At 39.1% G+C, this 27,845-nt stretch overlaps 3 protein-coding genes across 4 annotated transcripts in view; 2 read left to right on the top strand and 1 right to left on the bottom strand.

Annotated features, from left to right (window-relative positions):
* Positions 1 to 27,831, top strand: part of LOC145457734 (ubiquitin-like protein 3) — a 245,928-nt gene extending 218,097 nt beyond the window's left edge. Inside the window, exons 2-6 of the mRNA XM_080336010.1 lie at positions 21,642 to 21,877; positions 22,448 to 22,556; positions 24,696 to 24,779; positions 24,850 to 24,927; positions 26,401 to 27,831. Of these exons, the coding sequence (XP_080192136.1) occupies positions 21,785 to 21,877; positions 22,448 to 22,556; positions 24,696 to 24,779; positions 24,850 to 24,927; positions 26,401 to 26,459 (423 nt within the window). The 5' untranslated portion in view covers positions 21,642 to 21,784 and the 3' untranslated portion in view covers positions 26,460 to 27,831. The remainder of the gene's footprint in view (positions 1 to 21,641; positions 21,878 to 22,447; positions 22,557 to 24,695; positions 24,780 to 24,849; positions 24,928 to 26,400) is intronic.
* On the bottom strand, positions 255 to 7,957 carry LOC145457102 (selenocysteine-specific elongation factor-like). Of its 2 annotated transcripts, XM_080335265.1 has the most exons (10): positions 7,753 to 7,957; positions 7,143 to 7,288; positions 6,913 to 7,067; positions 4,080 to 4,223; positions 3,393 to 3,557; positions 2,932 to 3,317; positions 1,160 to 1,273; positions 985 to 1,099; positions 767 to 923; positions 255 to 460 (listed from the first exon to the last, which is right to left on the bottom strand). In XM_080335265.1, exons 1-10 carry the CDS (start codon positions 7,875 to 7,877, stop codon positions 273 to 275), a joined length of 1,695 nt encoding a protein of 564 aa, XP_080191391.1. In that variant the 5' UTR covers positions 7,878 to 7,957; the 3' UTR covers positions 255 to 272. The 2 variants fall into 2 exon arrangements, with proteins under 2 accessions (XP_080191391.1, XP_080191392.1); XM_080335266.1 differs by lacking the exon at positions 7,753 to 7,957 and having other exon boundaries at positions 7,127 to 7,262.
* LOC145457104 (uncharacterized) lies at positions 8,671 to 14,653 on the top strand. Its single transcript, XM_080335267.1, has 2 exons — positions 8,671 to 9,343; positions 12,833 to 14,653. Exons 1-2 carry the CDS (start codon positions 8,984 to 8,986, stop codon positions 13,250 to 13,252), a joined length of 780 nt encoding a protein of 259 aa, XP_080191393.1. The 5' UTR covers positions 8,671 to 8,983; the 3' UTR covers positions 13,253 to 14,653.
* Positions 27,832 to 27,845: the final 14 nt, after the last annotated feature.

Genomic DNA, 27,845 nt, shown 5'->3' with positions numbered 1-27,845 from the left:
ATCGCGCGCCACTTACGTGGTGAGGTAGTGACGCTCCCGACCTTACTTTAGCGACCTGGTTCTTATTTACCAATAACGAATATAATTTCGGCATTCCGTCCAAATCTTGCTTCTTTTACATGCAAGCTACATAAAATATGGGTAAGCTTAAATTTATCGCATACCACCTGAGAGACTCTTGCTTACCGCAGCTGGGGAACCACTGATGTACGTTGTTTCCTGGGATCAGACTGATACCTTATTAATCCACCGAATAAATTTGAAAGCCTGTACTACGTCTGCATGATTTTTTTATTAGAGTCAAACATATATCTCTTGAAATGAAGGAATAGATTTACGACGTTCTTTTCTGTACCAGAATCCGCAGCCTTGCCATTGTTGGATTCGGAAGTATCTTTACCACGCTGTTTCTTCGTACCTTTTCCGCCAAGATAGCTCGAACATTTTTCACTCACACCACCTGTCAAAATAACAAATGTCAGTCGATCGGGCACAAAATCTTGACAGCAGCTGCTTCAATGTGTCATGTAAGAATTCCTCCAATAGATCTTGTTGGGGTTACAACAAATACCCAGGTCCTACGGAAGTGCTAATTCAAACTTATATTCAGAATGGTTTATTCATCATTTAAGTTAGGTAAAGGTTTCGGCCTGCACCTAGGATGAGAAATTGAGCCATCAATCAAAATCATCCACCAAAGGGACACCTAACAACATCTAGCTTGTGGTGATGCATGCAGTCAATCGAAGCGATGTATTTTGGTTACCCGGTATTCGAATCTTTATTTTCCCACTTTGGCCAAAAGTGCCCTCGATCGTGCCGGCTTCACCCGTCGACAAAGTCACCTTCAGCCCTTGAAAAGTCGTGATGTCGGATTCCTTTTTGAGAAGTCCCCTGCAGATGACCGTGAAATCGTCCTGAATCTGAAATCGACAACAGCACTTTAAAGTCTCGATCGCGAATGTCACATCGCAAAACTCATACCCGATCTATCACGCCCTCTTTACTTTTCTCCTTGTATATCTTCAATTTCGGCAGAAATTTAACTCTGTAATCCTTGTCCGTCAATGACTCCACAATCCTGGCTTGGAACGCTAGCCTGTACCGCAAAACACAGGTTGTTATAGAAAGAATCAAACGATCGGGGGCGGTGACTCACCTACATTTGTTGGCATTGATATCTGAGTCTAAACGGGAACCGATCGCAAGACAATTGTGCCGACACGTTACCGGCTTTTCGAACTCGAGCAACACATACTGTTCGTGTGTTGCGCTGGAAGGATTGATATACAGAATTGAAATATTAATTCATATTGAATAATGTTTACGGCTGACACTCTTCAGGGCTGATCGTCAGCAACTAGTAGAGAATTGAAAAGAACACTGTGTATCGACAATCGGCAATTAACAATGTTCTTTTTAATTCTCTACTACAGGCGTTCCCAACCTGTGGGCCATGAAGTCTACTTGACTATGAAAAAAGAAATAGATTAAAATTTAGTATGGTAATATTATAATAATGATATGAGCACTGAGCAGCAATAGGCTATTTACTTACTTTGTTTTACGTTTAGATTTGTTAACAATAGAATATTTTAAAATTTGTTCAGCACCAACCCCTGCTAAAAGTAGGAATTACGCAGAAAGTTATCTTAAGCTTGACTTTACATGTCAACACGAGAAAGGAGCAATCAAGTCACAACGTGTTTTATGTTCAACAGCTCTGACTAAGTAGTTAATGAAACCAGGAAAGGTGAGAGTTGACAAGATAGGGGGGGCCATTGATCTTTCAAAATTTTCAAAGGGGACCACCTGCCACGGTGTCAAGAAGGATGGGAACCCCGGCTCTACTAGTTGCTGACAATTACCCTTAGCGAGTGTCAGAGAAAATATTCAAGTTTTTATCCTATTCATATCATTCAATTGTATATTGACGATTCTGAAAGCATCGCCGATTACGAAACACACAGTCAGACAGAACAGGCCAACAGCTAGATAATTCTAGCTGTCTTATTGGGGTGAAATGCCAGTAATTTAGATCTAATCTAATTTGTCAAACGTGTCCATGCTCTGATCTTAATTCTAATCTGATTCCTGGTTTTACTGAAAATGCTACAGAAATGTGAAACGAGCCAAGCTCGGTGTAGTAGTAGTACAGGCATTTGCGATTCTCATACCCATGACTTATGAGAGTGAAGTCTGTTTTGATACTTGATTTTTGTTTCATTTCATTACAGATAACTAACCTACGGAGTACGGATGGATAAGCAACACCCGTCGTCACGCTAGCTTGCTCAGAGGAAATAACTGCTCAGCAATTTGAAAGCAACATAATTGCCAATCCCATGGCTGAAGAACAGAGCGGACAAATTAAATAAGGTTGATCTTATTTGAAAGCTACTGTCACGCTGATTCTGGAAATTTACATTAAAATTTCAGCGAACCAATGGAACCACCCCGAAATAGCTTTCAAAGTCTGAAAATCGGCATTGTTCTAAACAATCGCAGCGACGCAGCACAATGACCATAACAATGGCCCTTGCGCGGTTGTGATAGTTCAGAACAATGCCGATTTCCAGACTGAGGTGTATTCCGAGGGGGTTCCATTGCCCTGATCAGATTTGAATGCATATTTTTCGGAATCAGCGCTACAGTAGCTTAGTTTGAGCGCTCGCGTCGTCAGCTATGGGATTAGCAATTATGTTGCGTTCAGATTGCTGAGCAGTAATTCACACTGAGCAAGCAAGTGTGACGACGGGTGTTGCGTATCTAAAATTTCATTCTAGTTCAGAATTTTTATTCAATTTCGAATTTCCATTTCTGGGAATTTAGAAATTCAAATCCAAGTTGGAAAATCTGTGCAGCTATAATTGTAATTCGAAGCCTAAGCTGAAAATTTCCTAGTGTTCAATTGTGCATACGAGCACTTACTTTAGATGTGATTCCAGATTATCGGCGTAAAGGTATTTCTTCGAGTAATCAAACGATTCGTCGGTTTTCTTCGGCAGCACCCACGATTTCAAATCTTTGCTCGCGACCGTCAAGTCTTTGAAAAATGTCAATTTCGCCATGATCGTGGAATGCCCGATAGTAATATGGAACTTTGCTTTCGTCTCGACCGCCGCCGAGTAATAAGGGATTTTCCGCACTCTCGCGATTGCGGCGTACAACGTGGGAAGCGCTCCAGGATGACAGACCAGTCCGCGCTCGAGCAGCTTGGGATCGAATTGGGTGACGCACACGCCGGCACGGTCGCCCTGCATGATCGAAGTGACGGGCTTACGAAACATTTGCATCGATTTTACTTTCTTGGATTCCTGTAAAGCGAAATTCGGTTAAAAGGCCCCGACTATAATCATCACAGAATTGGCGATTGGGTACCATTGGGTTACCTGCAATACTGGCACTTCGATCGAGTCATTGACCGATAACTTGCCACTAAGAACAGTCCCCGTCATCACTGTTCCTTGGCCTCGAATCGAAAAGCAATGATCCACGCTGAATATGAACGGACCAGAGCCAGATCTAGCGGGACGGTATGTGTGTTTCTTCATTGCCTGTGCGGAGGATTAAAATTACATCACAACTCCATAATGATCACGACATGAGTTTTCGACTTAGAGAAGATTTATCCGTTTTCACAAGACATTATAATTGGCAGTGATTGAAATATTTTCTTGTAATATCGGGATGACGAAAAATTGATTACTTCATCACCCAGATTGTACCGGAGATGATGATACGACCAGTTGAGAACTTGTTACTAAAAAAATAGCTGACTCATATCAGCATTTGAGTAGGAAGTGAATTTCCTTTTCTTATCGTCTGTTAACATCAAGTTCAAGTCACTTTTGAGTCATTTCCAAATTCAACCCAAGTTAACGTGACAGTTTGATTTTTTCGAAGAGAGACACTTTCCTTTACTTGATTAACATAAGATGGAAAAGATACCTCATACCGGGACACAGGATATCTTCAATGACCGAAGATGCTAAATTATCTTATGGGTTTCCAAAACTTTTGGGTTAAAACCATACAACAATTATATTAGTATCATTCACAGGACCAAAATGCCTCACCTCTATCAAATCATCAATCCCGATAGAATCACATTGATCTTCACCGCCGCCTTGGTTGGCAGCCACAGGAATGACCTGACAGTCGATAAACCTTGTTCTTTCCAGCGTCTTGCCTAATTTCTTTGTGAGCTTTTCAATATGATTCTACATAAAACATTTGAAGCTGATGATTGCAACGACGTGTGAAGGCAGAAATACTGGTCACTCAACCTCCAAAAATGGCGCGGAATTGCGATAGGTAAATGAAGTGAAATGAGCAGAATTATGTGCAATATTGAATCATCTGCTATGAGTCTTATTCATTTGTCAGATTCCTTGATTAAAAGGACTACTGGTACCAAGCTATGGAATTGAGAACATAAAATGGCCATCCTGTACAGTGTGTAGACGGGATCTTTTTCCTTGATATGGACAGCTCACAGCGCATCTCAAATAATTGCAAACAAAACGATCCCATAACAAAGGGACAGCAAAATCACAAAGATACCAGTGCAAAAAAATCTAGAGAAATTATAGGTATGTACGCTATCACCAAGTAGCCTAATTGTAGTTTTTTGGAGTACTAAAATATGTTTTGCATCCTTGTATTACTTACTACTAACTTTGTACGCTTCCGATTTTGTCAAATAGGAAGTAGGTTTAGGGATATCCTTCTTATGACTGAGGTTGTCATTACAACTCGTCAAAACAGCCCTTGTATCACAATACCTGAATAGATTTTTGTGTCATTTTTTTGTAAACGGTAGTGTCATTAGACATTTTGTGTTAGTCGCGAAGATTCACCGTGGTATTTCGAAAGTAGCCTGCTCGAAATAACTGGTAACAGTAGGTGACCCCCAACTAAGCTACTTTTCAAATTACTCACTTGTAATTGACCTGAATTTTCTACTTCCACTTGAAATAGCTCTGACATGTCTTGGAAATCGCTGGTTTTACTAGAAGCAGTAGAAATTTATGGAGATACTTTCATATCCACTTGGATACCAATGCTGACTACTTAGATCACTTTTAAGACCAATGCAATTTCCAAAATACAGGGTCTGTATGTCACAGTTGTCATTGCAATTTCACTCAAGAAAGTAACACCAGGGTTGTAACCAAGTCACAAGGCTCCGAGTCACAAGTCAATCTCACTTTTATAGTTTTGACTCGAGTCAAGTCGAGTCATTTCAATTCACCACCGAGTCAAGTCCGAGTCCGAGTCAGCGAGCAGAGGGTCGAGTCCGAGTCATGGAATTATGACTCGAGTCCGAGTTCAAGTCATTGTGTTCACTGCTCATTTTCCAGTTAAAGTCTTGGTAAACCCACTTTTTATAACTGTGTTTGGTGATATCGAACGGTTCGCATTTAAAATATACCAATTTTCCTCACTCTTAGCAGTTTCTGGTCGCATATTCAAGTACCAGTGCCACCAAACGAAATCCCAATAGTGTGTTGGCTTTGGAATTACAATGAAAAGTCGGTCTGGGCCGTCTGAGTCTCGAGTCAATGACTTGGTTCGAGTCCAAGTCGAGTCAATACACAGATTGACTCGAGTCTAGTCATTTCCGTATTTTGCAAAAGTGACTCGTGTCAAGTCGAGTCATCAGAAAATCGTGACTCGAGTCGGACTCGAGTCGAGTCATGACTCGAGTCATTACAACCCTGAGTAACACACATCTATCCAAATGCTATTTCCGATAAATTGCAAATGCAAAGAATAAGTTGTGTTACTTCGTTATTGACTGACCACCTTTAAAACACGTTGATAAGCACTTGGCGCAGCGGTTCTCAACCGGGGGTCCCCGAAGCATTTTCAGGGTCCACGAAACTTATAAATTTGCAAAATGGAGAACCTAATTTGTATACTATTTAGATCACAGAAATCGCAATGTAGTTTCGCTCTGTCCACAACTTCGGGATCCACATAAACTGAATGGCCATCTGAGATGAAATATTCTACTGTGCTCTGTGCAAACTAATTTGAATTGCCAAAAGCCTAAACGTATTGGTGTTTTTAAATGTTTTGTTGGAGTTTTGGAAAGATTTGATTACAAAAATCCGTTTTCTTCTGTGATATACATAGCCGCTATTTTCGCACTTTCATTTATGTGCCTTGGAGTCGACTTTTATCAAAATACACCAGCCAAGGATGTGTCAACAAAAAGAGTCCGCGTACCATTTTAAAAAATTACATTGAACACTCTGGTATTCGACATTTCATGCTGGTGACGTCATATTTTGTGATACGATTGTTGATATACCATGTTCTTTTGAATTCTCTACCAGCTGCTAACGATTACCCCTGAATTGTGTCAGCCGAAAATATTCGGGTTCATTTTAATAGGAATATACTATTCAATTGTATAACCGCTATTCCCGAATAACTTCATGACGGGCTGCTAGATACAAATGACTAGGCTGGGCGTTATATGTTCATTTACAATCTGTTTTTCAATTTGGTGACATAAATGTTGCGATGATACCGGAAGGCGTCGTTGGAAGCATTATGTGTTATTATTACATTCGCCACCATCTTTCTGGGAATGTATCTTTGGCTCTTGTTTATACCAAATCGACGGCGCGGATTTTCAAGACTCGACCTAGTATTTCAAGAAATGCACCTACAGAATTCGCTTTGAATAATAAAAGTTTTCCAAATTTCTACATACACAGACTGGTATTTTCAAGAAAAGTCATTTAATTGCTGTTTATCACTACCCTACAGATAATATTTGCACAAGACAGATGAAGGTTGCATGATAATTGAGCTAAATATGAACTAAAACTCGGGGGTCCGTGACTGTGCCAAAGGGGTCCGCGATGACAAAAAGGTTGAGAACCACTGACTTGCCTGCCGTTTTGATTCCGGAATCAAGTCAACCTTATTCAGCACCACCAGCAGTTTTTCACAAACTATCTCTCCGATAACGAGACATTCAGCCGTTTGAGTTTGCATCCCTTTGACGGCATCAACGACAAGCAACATCAAATCAATGATCTGCGCACCTGCAGTAGCGACATACATGTTAAAAGTGCCCTTCATGTTTTACTACATATTCGAATACAATGATTTTCACCGACCGCCTATGATTGTTCTGATCAAGGATGCATGTCCCGGACAGTCAACGAGCGTGTATTGCACATGATGTATGGATTCGGAATGCAGAAAATCTGGCGCTTCTACGGTAAACGAGGAAAATCCAAGATCAAGCGTTATCCCCCTTTGTCTGTTTGAATAAATGTTAATACACATCTTCATCCAATCATGAATGTGACTCACTTCAAATCTTCAAATAGACAAAAATATATAGATTCTGTCGTGGCAAGATGAAGAATTCTTAACCTCCTAATTCTTACAATATATACAGTAAATGTAATACTAGGCGGCAGGATCATTGCAGGGAATTTCTTGGGAGGATATATACAGCATTCAAATCAGCATGAGCAAACGTTACGGTACAGTGATAGTACCCTACGCAGAATCATATTTGCATATTTCTCATTCAATATATAGTATATAGCATTTATAGTAATAGCATGCATTTTGATAACTCATACTGCTTTATTTGGACGAACAGAGAGCACCATTAACATCAACATCATTATTTGCACATGGTCAAGGTGCGGAAATATGCTTACCTGAAACTGCTGACATTACTAAAATATATGTTTTGATATAAAATTTACTTACTTGCTCTGAGGGTTTTTGTCAAATGCCGCAGTAGAGGCGACGCTGCTCAGAGCCTTCGAGAGAGATGTTTTCCCACTGTCTACATGGCCCAACACTCCCACATTAAAATTTAGAGTTGACACCATTAAGAATATATCAGAGGAATTTATTTAGTAATCAAGTACAGTTCCTGAAAGCAGCAATATATATATTTGTAGACTTGTAGAAGTAAAACGGTTATGCTGCTGATATTTACGACTTATAACCATTCTATTATTTAACAGACTTTTCAATCCATTGCCTACACAATTTGTAAGGTAACTTGAATCCAATAGAATGGAAAATGGACATACTTTAATCTTGCACACACATAAAAATCACACCGTAATTGCATGGTATACAGCAGTACTTAACTGACCCTGACCGTATTGTGTTGGTGAACAACTAAACATAACACCAACCCTTCTCGTTTCTCATAATAATGCAGACGTGCACTAACTCCATGATCGCTGAATCATATGAGCAAAAATGACAAAAATTCTGTGCTATAAATTACATTATCACAACATTAGCAAACACTTGGTCATTTTCCATTCCAGGTACGTCATCATCTGCAATATTCGTAAATAGTACGCAACTTCCCTCATACGTTCATTGCGAGCAAATCGTTTCGACTTCTTACCATCTTCTAACTTTATCACAACTTTGTGGAGCTTTGAGGTGATAAAATTATATTAATAAATTGAACCGTTAAAATGCACACACGTACCGCGCAGGCAATTTGGATACACGCTACACAGGCACTATCACCAGAGTAAACAAAGTCAAACTGATAAACTATAGATAAACGCCGAGGTGCCGCCAACGCTGCATCAACAGTCAACACATACATTTGAAATGTAGATAATATTACATCTTTCGGTGGGTCATTCATAATATTGCAATATAATGATATAAAATTGTTGGAGATTCGCATTTTGTATACGGATTACGGATGACCTCTCTACCGTAGCTTTTACAAGGCTGTCTCTACACCGCACCCGGTGGCCAGATCTTCTGTTATTATGAGTTGCGCAACTGTTGGAAAAATATTGCGCAATCAACTATTCTTTTGCCGCGCCGAACACTGTTGTGAATTTGTGATAAAGAATGTGAATAAGACCACTTCCTCATCATAATGGTAGTTGGCTTGTATTTCTGATGTATCGAGTTTTGCTAAAGTGAGCATCAATTGAACCTTCGTTTTTGTACGATGGATGGAGCGGAAGAAAGCTCATCGACGTACAACGTTGACATATTTACTGGAAATGTCATCTTCACACCCACTGCGTCATCCGGCGATTCCTCTGCTACCACTGGGACTTGGTCAAGTACATCGCCGTCATATATCACTGAAATGCCACCTCCCCCAAATCCAGACGTACCATCTAACTCTAAAACTTCCCTGGGCAAAATCAAGCCGCCTAGCAGAGGAAAGATCAAAGAATTACCCCCGAAAGACTCTGAAGAATATCTCAAACGCAGACAAAGAAACAATGTTGCTGTAAGGAAGAGTAGAGAAAAAACGAGAGAAAAGTCAGCCTACACCCTTCAAAAAGTGGATCAGCTTAAGGTATGCTATGTACAGGATTTTTGTTGTATCCTAACAACTGAACTAATCTGATTATGAAATATTATACCAGAGCAGAGTGCATTCATCAATCGACAAGCTCATTGTTCTATATTTGTCGTTCGAAGGTACTAAAAATATTTTCGTAATTTACACTGACTATATTCTTCAAACTAAAACCAAAATGTCCAAGCCAACGGCTTTTCATTGTAACACAATCTTGATGTGTTTGATTCGATGAGATTCGTAATAAACTGAACTTTACCAGTGAACCTTTGAGTGTTGAACTGCAATTTACAAGCAAAGATACCTTCACTACTAAACAATACATAATGAATACATTGAATTTAATAGGCTCCCACTATAGATTAAGGTAGGCTTACCATACGTCCCGTTTTAGGCGGGATAGTCCCACTTTTTAACGTCTTGTCCCGACCAGTCAGCCAAACGTCCCGCTTTTTAAGGCCGTAAGGTACTGCTGAACTAACAAAATTTTCCAATTTTTTTTTATTGCAGAAACCTAAAGTATGAAACTAGTTCTTTTCAAAAATGTATTGCTTTTGTCTGATTTCGAATTAGAAGTACGTTAAAATACGATTTGAAATCAGCCATTTTCGTAGAAATTCACCCCCCCATACAAGTTCATTTATTTGAACTCACTCAAAATTGTTATAATCCCTCTGCCGTAAGCGTTACCGGTATTTGCTACAGAAAAGGAGAGGCTAATACGCCCTACCTACATCTTTACCACCCGTGACGACGTGAGATGCTAAGGTAGAGTTGCTTTGGACTGAGTCATATTCATGCTACTATATTATTACCCTCTGCTTATACTATAAATTATTTTGTTAATCTTATTTCCTTATGATGACTTTACCTTTATTTATACTTTATCTTTCCATAATAACTCTTTATCCTATATACTCCCAGATTTTATATTACATAATATCCACCCAAAACACCCATGTTTTGAATTCTTGTCGGTAGGGTCAAGCCCGCCTATGACAGTTTACGGATGAAGATCCTTTGGCTAAAACACCAGAATGTCTTGTTCACTAAATTCCTACCAATATATATATCTTAAATGTATATATTATATCATGTCTTAACTCTGTACAAAAACTGTGGTGGATCCATTGCGGAAACTCTGTACTACGCCCTTACAGGCGTAGCTACTAGTGTTTCTCGCTATGCTGCCTTCGGCAGCTTAATATTGCAAAATTCTGATCTGGGCCACGGAACATTTTCAAATTGGAGGCAGAGTCGCCCAGAAGTTGCATCGATTACCCCATAGTGTGGGCTCAAAATCATTGTTTATTTGGGCGGGAGGGGGCTAAAACATGTGCTTGCGGTCCCGGTTACACAACACACAGCCACATACTCCTGATTCCTGAACCGGACCGTGACGACCTCAGGTCTATGAGCAAAGCGTTGCTAGTGTGACGTCATAATCCAATTTGAAATTCACTAGTGGGCGCTAAAGAGTGTCCCGAATTTGGGTTGCGGAAATGTGGTAACCCTAGATTAAGGCATCTCGAGTTTAACACAAAATATAACATTATTTGACCTGATTGTTTTGTCCATGATTTTCATTTTAACTGCATCATGGATCAGTTCAGTGTATAAATAAATTCATCATTTCAAAAAGCCACAAGATTGTGATGTAATGAAAAGATACAGGAGGGAATTGGAGTAGCCTTTCAATCAAACACCTGTCATCGTCACGTCGCCTTCCAGCACATGCCACCTCTTTTTGTTGCCTGTCCTCTTAGTGCTATTATTGCTCTTATTGCTAAAGATTATTTGGTCCCTGGGTTTTTCTGCTGAAAAACCGATTTGATACTTAAAGTACTTAGTAAGACAAACTGTGTTTGAGACTTTCTTTTTTTCAAAAAAATCGATTTGAGACTGAAAGGGCTGATATGACTAATTGGTCTAAGACTTTTTTTCTACAAATCCGATTCGAGACCAATTTTTTTGGAGTGTACCGTAGTCCAAATCGTTTCGACACCCTCCTATCTTTCACTGTATCGCAGATTCGGAATGATGAAACTGTTAGCAATAGATTGCAATAATTTCAAAACTTCTTGCTTTCATCAGCATGTATACGATGACATCATATGTATAATGTGTATATCAGCAGATGTGGTCATTTTTGGTACTTAACTATAAATTGTGCTGTAAATTTGTACTCAATTACAAGTAGAAAAAAGTAGAATCAGTGATTAAGAAAAGGTGTCAAATCATCTTCATGTGGAAGTGGAAAATAAAGATCGGAAATGTATTCAATAGTAGTTGTATGATGTAAATTTGGTCGCGGCTTCATATACGTCAAGTCAGTGTCAATTTGTGTATTGACTCCACTCGTACTCGAGTTTTTATCTATCAGTACGGGTGTTTGTAAAACAGGGACAGAGACCGTGTAAAGTGGGGAAAGTTCGTTTAATATCAAAATGAGGCATTCAATATCACCCAAACAGAGTTGTAAAAAGTACCGGATTATTCTCGAAAATTAACAGTAAACACAATGACTCGGACTCAAGTCAAAACTATATTAAGTAGAATTGACTTGTGACTTGGTCACAACGCTGCCTTTAGTAGTTGATCAAAGATAGCTACTTTTAAATTTGCCAGATGATATATATTTTCATGACTAATGACACTGCAAGTAGGTGCAATTTTCAAAAATATGTCCGTTAACCGTGACACAGCGGTAATTTCGCCCAGTTGTACACTCATAGACATGATGGAAAGATCTCAAAATTACTTTCTACTATGCAATATCCAAGAAGTGATAGTAGTAAAAATACATTATCACTAGAGTAAGTAGTGCAATTAGGCAAAACCTAGTTTAGTACTCCGAAAAACTAGTAGTACTTTGTTACTGACTACCTCTGTAAATATGAGGTGATATTGCAAAAACTTATTCACCCCAGTAACAGTACGTTGTTAGGGCTACCATCCGTCCTCCTTTAGGAGGATTTGTCCTGCTTTTTCAGGAAATTTGAAAATGTCCTCCGTGGTCGCCGAAATGTCCAAGGTTTGGCAATTCGTCCACCTTTAGAGCTAGACTAATAGACAGGGTCAACTGAAAATCGGCATAATTGACGTGAACTAAGTAATGCAGACGCTCGAGCGGGTCATCCGGGAGTCGAATCACAGAGATGACCTTTTTCTTTCTTTGGTCAACAACACACAAGTAACGTAGAAAGCGGGTAATTCAGGAGCCGGGTCAAAATGATGACCTTTTTTTATCCCTAGTCAACACCACAAAAGTAACGTAAAATCGGGTAATTCGGGTGCCAAGTCAAATTTGAAAATCGGCTGTTTTCAATTTTCTAAAAACTAACTTAAATGATTTTTTTTAAAAGACGGTAACCTTAAAGTACGTGCAATTAAGTGGCGTTGATAATAATCAATAGAAGTGGGTAGTTTTAGAAGTTAGCTGCAGCAGGTCGAGTGTACGCATCATCGAGCAATGTATTTTTTCAGATGGAAAATGAACAGCTGGAGTCTAAAATCTCGATACTCACGAAAGAGCTCAGCGTGCTGAAAGATTTATTCATGGATCACGCCCGAGGTTTCGGCGGAGCCGCCAACTCCGTTCATCTCAGTCCCGACCAACTGGAGCAGCTCTTAGGCTGCAAGGCTATCCGGGACAATTCCGTCACGATGACCTCGACGTCGGAAGCTACAATCACAGTAGTCGCAGAACCAGCGCAATCATGTTCCACTATTCAGCCGTTGATAAACGTAGCGGAAATCGAGCTTCAGGGTCTCAAAGACAATCAGACGTTCGCTTCCAATTCTGGGAGCGTCGAAAACGGTGGTGGCATACACAATATCGACGAGATCTCGTGGACCAGCGCCGATCCATTTGTCACTGTCACGCTTGAAACAGAGGAATCGTGACATAGCACGCTTGTCTGGCGTGTGCGACAAAAAACTTGAACCCATCCGGCTTTCCCTAAACTGTGGCTGCTTACGCTCTGTAACCTTTCTGTTTGCATGCTTTGTGCGATGCGGGTGACCAAGCTTAACTGTCAAATCTTGTCTACGAAGATGGTCTGGAATCTCTATTGATTTCTGGAGATTTTTGTTCATCTTCCCAATCGCATCATTAAGGCTGGGCAAATTCGATCAACTGAGTGTTTCGATTCCGAATCGATTATCAGGATTCAGTTCGAGTAATATAGTATCACTGATAACGTCACAGCAACATGGAATATTTGGTACGTTCAAATATGTTCCTTTTATGTGACCACAAAAAACTATGCGAGTTATACATCACGTTAAAGACAATTTGGTATTTTTTCAAGTTTTCAAGTTTTTCTGTACTTGTGACAGGGTTGTAACCAAGTCACAAGTCAATCTCACTTTTCTAGCTTTGACTCGAGTCAAGTCGAGTCATTTTCAATTCACCACCGAGTCAAGTCCGAGTCCAAGTCAGCTAGTAGAGGATCAAGTCCGGGTCATAGTGTTTTGACTCGAGTCCAAGTCATTATGTTCACTGTTCTGTTTTCAGTTCAATCCGGTTCAGCCAACATTTTCAACTATGCTCGAGTGATATAGTATGGCTTGCATTCATAATCCAGTAATTTTCCTCAGTCTTTACAGTTTCTGGCCCTATTTTCCAAGTATCAGGACTGATAGACGAAATATCAATAATGTGGTCACTTTACAATTCTTCGAAGTTACAATGAAATGTTTGTCTTGACCGTCCTAGTCTTGAGTCGTATGACTTGGTTCGAGTCATGCTCAATGACTCGAGTGCAAGTCGAGTCAACACAAAAATTGACTCGAGTCAAGTAATATTATGCATTTGAAAAAATGACTCGAGTCAAGTCGAGCCACCGAAAAAATCGCGACTCTAGTCATTACAACCCTGACTTGTGACAATGCTGCGGGTTAATCACGACTTTATAGAATGTAGTTTCTGCTTACATGCGTAGCTTTCTGTTACATGTTTTCAATGCTATGTTACGACTAGTCGAACTTTGAAGACTCCTACTGCGGGCTGAAAATATCGAAACTATCATTCTCGTCGATGATAGTGAATAGAGGCTATTTATACGTGATTCGGATTCGATTACTCGAATCATTTGTGTCCAGCCTAATCATTAAGTCGATTTAACGCATTGATGGACCATTACCATTTGAAGTGGTTGACTCCTGTAGGATCAAGGCTTCGTCCCCCAGCATGCAAATGTCAGCATGTGAATCATTGCCCGTGTCTATTAGTGATTTTTTTTTAATATTTGAATTACGTAATCTCAAAGTATTTTGTAGCATAATAAAGCTTTCTTTACTGGAGGATCCCTGTTTCAATTTCTTGCGGTTATTGACTGGGTAATTAGGGCTTGAGTCAGTTATGCTAGCAAAATAGCGACATAACATTATCGTTGTGACAAGAATCATAGGTTCTCAAGCTGATTGGGCACTCGGCTAAAAAATGTACGGCAATTTGGTAGTGGTCGGCGATCAAGCATTAGTCTTTCGAAGTGCTGTCTCAGTCTTGATTTAGACCACATTTTTTATACAATTGAATAGTATATTCATATTGAAATGAACCCGAATATTTTCGGCTGACACTCGTCAGGGGTAATCGTCAGCAACTAGTAGAGAATTGGAAAGAACATTGTATATCAACAATCGTATCACAAAATATGACGTCACCAGCATGAAATTTCGTGAATGAGAGAGCGTTCAATGTACTATTTTTAGGAGGTACGCGAACTCCTTTTGTTGACAGAGTTTTGGTTGGTGTATTTTGATAAAAGTCGACTTCAAGGCACACAAATGGAATTGTGAACGGCCTCGCCCAACGATTCGAAATCGGTCATTTCAATTATACTATTCAATTGTATATTGAAGTTCTGTACCTCCAAGAAGCTCACCACATTTGTGTCTTGGATGGATAGCATTTTAGTGATAGTAAAGCACCCTATATCATCATCATTGGATTATTAGCAATTTTATCAGTTCAATACACCACAAAAATGCGATACAATGAAAAGGTAGGAAGGCGTCGAAGCGACTTGAAGTAGTCTATGGAATCAGACACCCACCTTGGCCTAAGCGATGTAAAGAGGAGGCATGCACAATTGCACATGCACACTGAATGAAAAGTAAAGAAGAGTCATCCTAACCTAGGATTGGCGAAATCGAATCAGATACTGGAAATGTGGGTCGAATCAGATCAATACATTGGGTTATAATTTTCATCTGGACAAGCTACACACCATGTACAGGGGGATAAGACATAATGCAATGTAACGAACAGATAGGAGGATGTCGAACGACACGCATCAGTAGCGATCCTGTACTTAACATCCACCTCGGGCTAGAGTGCCAGACCGTTTGATCCATTATGGCGCGCTATGGCACGCTAACTGAGTATAGACTACGTCGCGTTCCCTTCAGGGTCCGCAACAGAGAGTCGGCGAATACGTTGGCCTGCACTTTATTGTATTACAGAAAACATCAACGAACCAAGGTTAAAACATCGGATAAAATGAACAGCGTTGGTCGTACAGCGTCGGTCGTTCATCAGATAACAAGGCCGTAGCAGTCGTCAGGTATAAAGGCCCCCGCAGCATCCAATGAAGCTCTTCTTTAATTAGTAGGAATCCAGACATGGTCGCGCACAATCAACAGCAATGATTGTTAATTGGATGATCCGACGTCGAGAGACCAATCCGCCACTACATCATTTCACAAAAAATCTCTAGCAACACGATTAATAGCTAACACGTTGTGGTTATTGGGTAGCTTTGACTTCAATTCAATATATTGCTAAATATTTCATTTCAGTACACCACAAGACCGCGATACAATGAATCATAGGAAGGTGTCGAAACGATTGGAAATATTCTTCGAAATCAGACCACCGTCTGACCTTGGCGATGTAAAAAAGGAGGCATGCACAGTGCACACTGAATGAAAAGTAAAATCAAATAAAAGGACATGTGACAAAAAAGATGGCGTGAGTTGGCAGCAGCGCGTTCCAAAGTGTCGGAGGTTTATCTGTGCTTCTCCTACGTTGATGTTCTTACGGTGTCTTAACAGAAAAAGCTCAGACAAAGACCCTTAGAGTGATGTATACAAGGAAACAAATGAACAAGAGCAAGATAAAAGCGTGTAAAAGGCAACCCAAGAGATCGAACACTGTTACATCGGGCATTGTGCCCGGGAGTCGGGAAAACTTGACCTTTTTTCCAAATTTTACTCCACAATTGTAAGTCTGAAGATTTCGAGAAAGTGTCCTCCTTTCCCAATTCCAAAATATGGTAACCCTAAGCCAGGGTTGTAATGACTCGAGTCATGACTCGACTCGAGTCCGACTCGAGTCACGATTTTCTGATGACTCGACTTGACTCGAGTCATTTTCTCAAAATACGGTAATGACTCGACTCGACTCGAGTCAATCCGTGCATTGACTCGACTTGGACTCGAGTCATTGCGCATGACTCGAACCCAGTCATATGACTCGAGAATCAGACGGCCAAGACCGACATTTCATTGTAATTTCGAAGAGAAGTAAAGTAACCACGCACTTGGGATTTCGTCTATTGGTACTAATACTTGAAAATGCGACCAGAAACTGATTAAATTGAGGAAAATTAGCATATTATAAATCCGAAGTATTCGATATCACCAAACAGGGTTATAAAAAGTGGGTTTAACAAGACTTTTACTGGAAACTGAGCGGTCAACACAATGACTTGGACTCGGACTCGAGTCATAATACAATGACTCGGACTCGAACCTCTGCTGGATGACTTGGACTCGGACTTGACTCGGTGGTGAAGTGAAAATGACTCGACTTGACTCGAGTCAAAACTATAAAAATGAGATTGACTTGTGACTTGGTTACAACCCTGCAAGACTAACTAAGTCGGCTCCATACAAACGAAGTTTATCTGTCTCGTTCATTCAGCAATAATGTGGAGCGTGCTTACCATGTTGGTGTAGATGTCGCGTCAGCTGATCTAATCTCAAGCTCAACTGAAAGATGAGAAGATACAGAATGAGCGAACATGTAAGAGAGTCGCGTCGCGAGTTTATAATTTAATGATAGAGACTGTAGCTTAATATTGGCTAGTAAGTGTGCACGGTACCGTCAGCAGTGCTTTCAATTGGTACAGTTGTTCACCAGTATCTCTCTATTATCCAGTAAAGGTTGAAATTTCCTCTGGAATCTCTGTACGTTTTGCCTACCGGCTACCGTACCGTAGTATAAGAGGTGAGCAGCGATGATTCTCCAAGTTGAAGTAATTTATTTTAAAATAAAACAAAGCATTGTGTGAGCACCGGACACCGATTCCACACAGGTTGGAATTTAACTTAGCATCAATGTAATCACCTTTGTATCGTGATGTTTTGGTCTGTCTGGTACGCTTTATTAGTTTAGTACGTTTATCAATTCAAAGCACCACACGATTGCGATAGGGTAACAGATAGGAAGTTGTCAAAAGGACTTGTATTAGTCTTTGAATCAGTCTAATCAGATACCCACCTTGTCCAAAATTATGTAAATAAGAGGCATGCACATTCGAAATTCGAAGAAACTATATGGCAAAACTAGCGTAAAGTTGAATGTCTTGATGGACTTGATCGAAAGTTTCATTCATACTGTTGATACCAAAATATATATTAAAATATAGACAAGGCACGGGAACACCGGTACCAGTTGATTTGGCAGTTTGGCTAGCCTGAAAATACATCCAAGAAAACCAGCCTAAATCGAAAGCTGTAGTATTGATCCCTAAAATGTTGATTACAATCATATCACGGTAGGCTACCGAAGCCCTTGAAATCACCAAAAAGATAGATATCGCCATGATGATTAATATACGAGCGATCAGTTGCAGCGCGGTGATAATATTCACTATTTGTCATTGATCGATACTGCTGTATCCAATCAATATATAACATCGTCGATACTTATGAATTGTTCAGAGTTGACTCGAAATATTTTCCATCCACAAGTGTTAGGACACACCATGTTAGGTTTATGTTAGGGCCGAAGTTAGGGTTAAGGTGGTGGTGGTATGTCCATTGTTCCATAGGCACCCCAATACTTTGACTCCCATATGAGTAGGTTTAAGGTTTGGGTGGGGACGTTAATTTTGGTTTTTGAACACGTCTTAACAATAACCTGACCATGTGCTTGGATCTGGTGATCTGACCTAGGTTCCATTACGCTACGAAGTTCCATATATTGGGAATTTAATTGCAATTCACACTTGGATGCGTGAATTTTCAAGCTGCTTATCAACACAACATTGATCCATCGCAAATATATTTGTATTTTGGTTTCTATTTGTTACATTTCATATGCCGATTCAACCAACCGCCCAGCTCACTGGATACCACTGGTACCGTGGAGCATCCTCAACTTGCTTACGAAATAATAGCTATACATAGCGATACGTTAACAACATGTTAACATTTTCTTCAAAGCAGAAAGCACTGGTCAAATTAATCTACACCGAACAGTACGTGTAGTCTAGTTTATACTAATTTGCCCACTGCTTTCTGCTTTGAAGAAAATGTTAACATGTTACAAATAACTCGCATACCTGTGCGTGTCTCCACATTGCCATTATGACCTACCGTAATTTTCCATGTATAATGCGCAAAATTTTACCGATTTTTTGCCCTAAAATAGGTGGGTGCGTATTATGCATGGGTACAGCAAGCCTTGAAAAACATATCCCTCGATCAAAAACTTGAAATCACACCTTTCTTCATGTTTGTTTAAATCGCGCATCACCTCTAGCCATCGGGCCCCGTAATTCGTATTATAGAGTGTAACGAGCTGCCAAATAGAGAAGTGTGTTGCCAATTAATGAAAAGCCGTTTTCCAATTAACGAGAGTCGTCTGCACAACACGCGATCTCTCGCTGAGTTGGTTTGCCGTTTGTACCCGAACGAAATTAGGTCGCTGATTGCTACAAGCGTGCGCGGCAATCCTTGCTGATTCATCGCGTCAACGACATGCCTTAACAATCGCATACACAAGAGGCCATGTGCGCAAGATATAATCGCTTGCGTAATCAGTCGCATCTCCAACAGGGCTGCTGCGCCCGACATAACCGTTGGCCTGAGCAATCGCCTCTGTAATTGTAATGAACCTCGTGCGCAAGATGTCGTGTGTCGCTAGCCTGAACTATCGCGTCGCCGACCTCACAGGCTTTGGCTACCACAGTAGTATGTAGCCCACGTAAAGGCAACTTTCTAATCAGTAAAATGTGTCTCTGTTGCCGAACAGAACAATTACTGGTGCACTAGTCTTCCAATATCAGCAGTAGGCACTTAAAAAACTATGATCAATGATTGGTATCCAATGACTATAGTGGTTACGACAGTTAGGCTACTCAAATAATGCATATCTACTAGCTAGTCTTGACAAAATTTGATCGTGAACAGTATGTCTTTTGAATCAAAACTGTCAAAAAGTTACATAATTAAAAAAAGTCAGAGTGATTTTACTGACTAAACTAAAATTCAGTTGAGAATTTAATATCTTGGAAAATGTTTGTGATAATCGGGCAATACGTCTCACTTAACAATCGAGCCTTCCGAAATATAGCAAAGATGCAACTTGGAAATGTAAATATCGGACAGTTTATAATTTTGCTTGATTCACGTTAATTATTAGAATGTGTCTTGTCTATATTAATGATATTTTATCAAGTTCATTGCTTTCATTGTTGTCCTTTCCTAGTTGTTTGTTGTTTTCATATATTTATAAAATTTAATTCTGATATATTGCCTCCCTGTCATGAAAGTGTTCGTTCATAACTAGGCGCAAGGGCGACTTAGTTGAATGCAGCATAAAACTATTCTTTGTTACTGGATATGTTAATACTGATTTACTGAGTTCAAGCAGTGGTTCCTTGCTAATGGACTATTAAGATAAACACTTCAATAAAACTGACTCATTTCATTGTTAGCATCACTGGGATGTAAGTGATTAAAGTTAGTGTCTTAAATCTATAAGGGTCTTTCAATTGCCTGTCTCAAAGGATATGCAATTCTCAGACTCTCTGTATTGTGTTGTGATCTTGATACATGTATTATCTCTGTTAGCCCTATAATCATATGTAAACAACGTTCCAGCTTTAAACAGATGCCAGCCCAAGAGTAGCTAATGATTTTAAAAACAGTTTTCAATCGAAACATGATTGTACTATATTATGCATGGACATTAGGGCTGTTCAAAAATAACTTTTTTTCCTGAATCTTGCTGGTTACTTGATTAAATCGTTAGGTTGCCTTAAAAAACGACGCATACCAAATTTGAATTCATTCCGACAAATATTCGCGGGTTACGTAGAGTTTGAAAATTTTGGATTTGCCCAAAAACGCAAAAAAAAATTTTTCTCAAATTTTTTTGCCAACCCCATAAAATTGTTGGGCTGTCTTCAAAAACTATGCAAATCAAATTTGACTCAATTCCAAGCTGTAGAAGCGGAGTTATTCCAGTTTTTCGGTGATAATTCTTGGATTATCCACCAATCAAGGATAATCCCATAATTATCGAATAAAAACAGAAATAACTCCGGTTCTACAGCTTGGAATTGAGTCAAATTTGTTTTGCATAGTTTTTGAAGACAGCCCAACAATTTCATGGGGTTGGCAAAAAAATTTGAGAAAAATTTTTTTTTGCGTTTTTGGGCAAATCCAAAATTTTCAAACTCTACGTAACTCGCGAATATTTGTCGGAATGAATTCAAATTTGGTATGCGTCGTTTTTTAAGGCAACCTAACGATTTAATCAAGTAACCAGCAAGATTCAGGAAAAAAAGTTATTTTTGAACAGCCCTAATGGACATTGTAAAATCATAATGAAAAGATATGCTGACATTAAAGGATTCATACCTAGATTTGGTTTCATCAGATTTTTTTGATTGCTTACCATACCATGGCTATTTATTATGTGGATGTAATGAATTCATCGGAATTTACAAGCCAGTAACAGATGGCCATTTCGGTAATTAATATGTACTAAGGCAGCAAAGGTGACATATACCTGTCAAGGTATGGTATTTATTGATTGGTATCCCCCGCTACCTGAGAAATTCATTAGGCGCCACTGTTAATCCAGGCTCTACATGCCACTTAGGCAGTGTATGACGAAGGCCCGTCGAAGATGTATGCACTCGTTTATTCTTTAGAAGTGGCTGTAACAATTTCAAGTTATTCCAAGTATTTTAAGGTTTGACTCTTTCCCTCACCAAAATAACATTATAATTTGTTGATCACATAATTCTCTGTATGCTATGTTTCACAGTAGGATGAACACATACTGTAAACAGTGATGTGCTAAGCATAGTGATTTGCATATATACTCGGATTACGTTTAACGTATATCATATTATTGGACGTACGCAACTCGGATATACTCTTATCGCTGGCCCACACAAAAGTCGCAATATGACAGAAGAAAACGCAATTGACCCTTCGCCTTCGACTGCGTCTCCATCAAATTTTCCACGTCAACGGAAAGCAGATGACAATAAAGACAAGGTACCCTACTCGTTGATGCCAATTATTATATTGATTTTCGCAGACCGAATAAAGGCTAAACTAAATGCTATCGGTTTGTGGAAACCAATCGTAAATGTTTAGCCAGGAATTTTCTCAGTTCATTCTTGATGTTCGGTGTTTTTCTGTGAGTCGAGTCTTGATAAAACTCGACTGCATTTAGTTTTACATTTAGCTCCAGGTGATATTTTTGCGACATGTGAAATTCATTGACTGGCAATTTCAATTTCTTGTCCCACACAAAAATATCGAAGTACTGCCAATCCAGACTCAAAAAAATTTCCTATGAGCCTTGGGTGTCGCTATAGCAGCAACTGCATTCATCTGTACATTAAAAGTATTCTAAGTGACTCTGGACAAGAAATTTTTGAACAGGCCTATTTTAATTCCTATTCTAAAAAAATAATTTTGGAATAAACAGTATGGCAAAACACACAAGCGCACTGATAATGTTGAGGTTTCATGTTCAAGAAATATTCTGTTCTTGAAAGCTGTGATGACAAAATATATACGTAGTGATTTCTGTGTTTAATATCGATTTCCGTTATTAAGATAAGACTGAAGTTGATACTTGCGAATGGAAAGACACATGAATTCTTTTTCACACCGGAAACAACAGCTGCTGAAGTGTCAAAGCATGTCTTTGAAAATTGGCCGGAGCGTGAGTAGAGTTTCTTGCTAGTATGTGGATAATTCATGGTGTGCATTTGTTAGTCCTCTGCACGTGATTGTACTAATGACGGTAGTAATGTAGACTGATGATTAGGGCGATTTTTTTACCTAAAAAACAGATGATTTTGACCTAAAAAATCAAAATTTTGATTTTTCTACCAACACCGTGTTGCTTGATTCTGACAATGTTGTCATCACAATTTTTCATAATGCGCTTCTTGATATAAGAACCATGCAATGCCCAAGCAGTCTTGCTTCAGTTAGGATATTGCAGTACGTAGACCTTAACACCATGTCAACCTATTTGTTTCATTTGACTGTTTATAATTCACGATGAGCAGATAATGGTAGGCCCTATAAAGTAGGCTACAAGCTGTTAAGTATCAAATGATTAATGCACCGACAGTGCAAAATCTAAGATGCAAACGAAATGCAGAGGTCAAAAAATTTTGACCTAACGCTACAATTTTGACAAAATTATAACTTATTTTGACATATCAAAAAAATCGCCCTACTGATAATAGATTTCTATAAACATGAGAAGTAGTGTATGGAACTACTTTTGCATTTCTCCAACCTCACTCATACATGACTGCGGTGAATAAACACTCTTTGTCAGTAATATTAGCACTGTTTGAATTATTCATTTGTGTGTCGGTGAGCAAAATTTCCATGCCGAAAATTATCATTAGGACAATGATATCGGACCAGTACTTAGCCTAACAGACTGGTACATGTTTTTAACCATCATTTTTAGAAAGTGTCTCTGTATTATCCGACGTGTTTGAATGAAACCCCAGTAGGCATATGCACTTGTACGTGGTCGCGTTTCCTTGAATTACGACTAAAAATAACTACAAATTGGAATTTATCAGGATTGCTCATATTGAACTCTTATTAACAGCCTAGACATTGGTGAGCTATGTATATGTCATTAGCAGGACTGGCCTTGAAGTATCATTTCAGTAAATTACTAGTTCGATTGTGGGTCAGTGATTTAGCCTGAGCCCAATTTCAAATTTACAAAATGCAACATTTAGGCTGACCATAACTATCCGTCCGAACATAGGACCTGTAATGTATGATTGCCAATCTGCGTTATTGAGTGACAACGCAGCTGCTGAAGTAGCTTATTTCGGATTCTTTTGGCTCTAATACAGCTTATGGTTATCATTTATGCCGGATGGCGTGGTCCATTGTGACTTCACATGCATGTTAGTATTTGGAGATTTTGCAAATCCATCACTTTTTAGAGAGCATGTGGATTTTATACAGTTCCATCACCAGTTTTATGGGGGACAAATCAACTGACAAGTCGGCAATAATTCTGCAACTGACTTCAGATAACAGTCGCTTGTGCACGATCGAAGTGTTTACTTGATACATCTTGCTACCCAACTAAATATTCCCAGAGTGCTGACGCTAGGTCAGCTGTGTCACTTTCACACTGAAGTTTAGCGGCCCGAAACCAATTTCAATCGATGAGACTCCGCTTTTGTGTGAATGCGTGAAATTGTCTCCTACTTTCAACCCTTCAATTACGTTGGAAATTGATGATTCAGAATTTGGAACCATAGAAACGATCCGACTGCCTAGGGCGTTAGGCTATTGCAACAGGCTACTGCCTCTATTGTTATACATATTTGTTTGTGTTCATTTGCTGATTGTCCCTGAACCTCCACCATGCAATCTGCATGTGAGATGTGACACTGTATAGTTGTATATTGTGACCGTGGTTATTCTGTGTGGGGCATAGTTGATGTCGTGCTCATTGTGTTACTTGATTAACATATTGGCTAGGATAGAACTAATCGATTTTTCCATGGCAAGCCAGGAAACAAGTCTACACTGTATAGTGTGTTGTAATTATCATTTAATAACCTTGAGCTTCTGACATGGACAGAAGTACTTCCTTTGTTTCGAAAGTCTCTGTCTTGCTTGCTGTAGGCCTACTGGGGAACTATTCAAATAGAATATCTTAATGTATTCATGATATGAAACATTATTGCTCGTCGATACCTGTTCGATGCAGGTAAACATTGGTTACATACATGCGACTTGAGCGATTTGAATGACTCTTGCGACATGCCCACGACCTTCATACATCTATTGCCATTTCTGTATTCAGATTGGGAGCAAAGGGCGTCGTCTCATCAGATTCTTCGACTGATATACCAAGGTCGATTTATTCACGGAAGCATGTCATTAGGAGGTAAATTGGGCTGATGTGGTGTTGTAAGTGACGATTGAGTTGTGTAACTGCTGTTTTTGAATTTACATAGCCTTGAAGCTTCCTGTTGGGAAGTTGACAGTGATGCACTTGGTGCCCAGAGAACGGCTTCCGGGACCGCCATCTCAAGGTCGGTTATACTCGATGTTATGTAACATTCCTGCACTTTTACCTTGATTTCTTGATACTGCTTGTTTGCTAACAAGGTTTACATCATTCACTCTATATCGTGCTTTACTGTATTTGTGAGTTTTACGATTTTAGGCCGTCGTAAATCATAGTGTCCTACATACTCAATAACATATACCTTGCATGCAAAACTTTTGTTAAAAATGACTATACTTGCGTTGTGCCGTTATGGCAACAGGTTCTTGGACTACGTTCTGGTCATGGGGAGCTGGAAATGAATTGATTTTTCTCTGATGCTCAATTTCGTGTGTTAAGCTTATACTTACGGGCACATTATTTAGCCCTTGAACCTGATCAATACAGTTTTAATTTTGTTGTCAATACGGGATTATTCGATTCACAATCCTATTGCTCTGTTAAAATTAGGTTGAATTGCATGTATCTAGTATTTATGATTCAAGCCAATCCAAAATTATCCCTGTTGACATCTATATTTAAAATACCGGTTACTACAATGCAAATGTGATTATTAGAGTAGTCATCAATTCTAGAGACGGAGCTATCGAACTAAACGGCAAAACGTTAAATTGCGCTTTTCCAATTAATTTAGTGCTTTTTATGTATGGTACCAAAATCTTGCTAATGCTTTCAACTGTAATTCCATTTTTGATTTATTATTATTAGCCTAATAGGGCAGCAATATGTAGCACGAAGTGATATTTCTGTAAGTTAGTGATCAACCTGTTGTGTTGTTGCTCAATGCTCATAATCAGTCCTAGTTTAGTACAATTGAACATCTATTTTGACTTCGTTTAACTGGCGTTATTTGTGTCGTATTTGCACAAAAGGTACATATTTGGACTCTTAATGTCTGGTTTACTGTTGTGAAGTCGTGTTGGGTGGTGTTTGACTATTTGACATGAATACCAAATCGAATCATTGAGGTAGAGGTATACTCGTTTCTGCTCATGCCCAGCCCCACATATTAATACTGGCAATGAGTGAAGACTTGGTATATCATGGTCCAAGGTATAAAACACTTGGAGGCTGGCTATTCGTTTTATGTAGCTTTTGTAATCTGTCTTTTGTTCGTGTTGAAGTGATAGACCAAGAAGTATATAATGTACTGTAAAAACAACACTTACGTGGGAAATCATAAAGTTAGCTTATCCGTGAGAATGCTAATCCTCCGATTAAAACTTTTAATCCAGCTAAGTAGATTGTCATGATTACCAGTTTGTAATCGGAAGATTAGCATTCTTCCGGATTAGCTAACTTTATGATCTCCGTCCTTGAAGTATTGATAACCTACTCTGCTATCAGCCACTGTACAATGTACATTGTACATGGTTGATTGCCTTGTCTTTCGTATTCGATTTGTGATTGGATAACAAATTGAAATATTGTTGAATTGCGGCACGTTACGTATTTGTGGCTCATTTATTTGTTAATCGAGCTTTTCTAATTCTTTTAGGCGAAACAGACCGAGAAAAATCCAGCGAAGGAAGATGTAACTGTTGCAGCATTCTTTGAACAGTACAGAATCGCTACTGTACCTTCACATTTTCTCACCTTATGTCCAATGGGTAGCTGACACCGGTCCAATGTAATCACATGCACTCAGACATGTTGTGATTGTTTGCGAGTGATGCTGTTTGTCTTGATAAGTTATCGTTTTTCACAAAACACGTCAATTTTTGTCAGGCTTTTCCTGGAATTCGATTTCATGCTGTAGTCTTGTTTTTAGTCCAACGTCTGGAACAGTTATTACAAATCATTTGCCGATTTATATATTTAGGCCCAACCCTGTGTTCATTGCTATGTGACCTCTGTCAAAACCTTTATCATACTCGGTAGACATAGTGTCGTGCTATCTTCCTTCCAGATCAACCCAGGTTGGTCGCAGTGATTTTAATGTGTTTGCTCCGTTTTAAATAACAGAATCAACCGGGCAATTACCCTACTGGAAAGGTATTGACTTGCTTGGCTATTCAAATTCGCAGACTGTGTGAGATTCAATGTGTCCCATCTTCTAGTGATATTTACGAGAATTCATTAACGTTTCAATTTTATGTAGTTTAGCTGGATTTTTGAGGTGCAGGCACCTCCACATCTCGACTTTTAATGGTTAAAGACATGTGTTGTGGGAATTATTGCTGTTCTTTTGCAGTGATATCTTCACATTACTTTTTAATTTATCAGGAAACAGTTATCAGGGGATGGTTTATGGCTATCCAACATATTTTATGAACATTCTATCTCTATATCTATGGCCCTTTTTTTCATTTTTCCACCTAAATATTATTTATACTTGCTCCCAAGTCTGGCATATAGGCTACGGTATATATTATTAAGAATGGAAGGTTCTTTGTACAGTTTCAGGAGTGCTGTATTTAATTTTATCATTCTGTACTTCATTTTCGTTTAATACTGTGCAGTGGAAGTTATTGCGTTCAATGCTATCTTACAAGACGGCTCTTGCTGAAATGACGGATTCTACCCACTGCTAATGTCGTGTATAAAGACCTTGTTATTATCATTGTGTCATGAATGTATACCTACTGTGTGATGCTCGATACATTCTTTTGGATCGAGGCTTATCGTGGTTGATTTAAAAGAATTAAAAATACAAGAATCTTTCGTGGTTACACTTTAAAAATGATGATCCAGCGTTAATTACTCCGGAACTCGATCAATCACAATTTCCATTATGATTACGGAGGTGTGTGGATTTTATTTGGAGCCAGCCTACCGTGAAATATATGGCGCACAATCTTAGTTTTCTATCCTTTTCCTCAATCGAGTAATTTTGAATCTGTAATTAATGCTAGAATTGAATTCGCGTAACATTTTCCTGTTCTTATGGTTCTATTTGTACAAAATATACTTGAATCTTGATAAAGTATGTGAACGGTTATT

Source organism: Botryllus schlosseri, chromosome 15 (genome assembly GCF_051294905.1).
Source record: "Botryllus schlosseri isolate E-star chromosome 15, Bs_hap1, whole genome shotgun sequence".
NCBI lineage: Eukaryota > Metazoa > Chordata > Ascidiacea > Stolidobranchia > Styelidae > Botryllus > Botryllus schlosseri.
The sequence above is the reverse complement of the archived record's forward strand: the minus strand, read 5'-3'. Positions and strand labels throughout refer to the sequence as shown.

Excerpts from the sequence above, each read along its gene's own strand:
- LOC145457104 (XM_080335267.1), top strand. The coding sequence starts at position 8,984 with ATGGATGGAGCGGAAGAAAGCTCATCGACGTACAACGTTGACATATTT. Across the intron at positions 9,344-12,832 it reads AAAAAGTGGATCAGCTTAAG|ATGGAAAATGAACAGCTGGA; the intron begins GTATGCTATGTA and ends GTATTTTTTCAG.
- LOC145457102 (XM_080335265.1), bottom strand. The coding sequence starts at position 7,877 with ATGGTGTCAACTCTAAATTTTAATGTGGGAGTGTTGGGCCATGTAGAC. Across the intron at positions 7,068-7,142 it reads GATCAGAACAATCATAGGCG|GTGCGCAGATCATTGATTTG; the intron begins GTCGGTGAAAAT and ends TCGCTACTGCAG. Across the intron at positions 461-766 it reads AATAAAGATTCGAATACCGG|GTGGTGTGAGTGAAAAATGT; the intron begins GTAACCAAAATA and ends TTATTTTGACAG.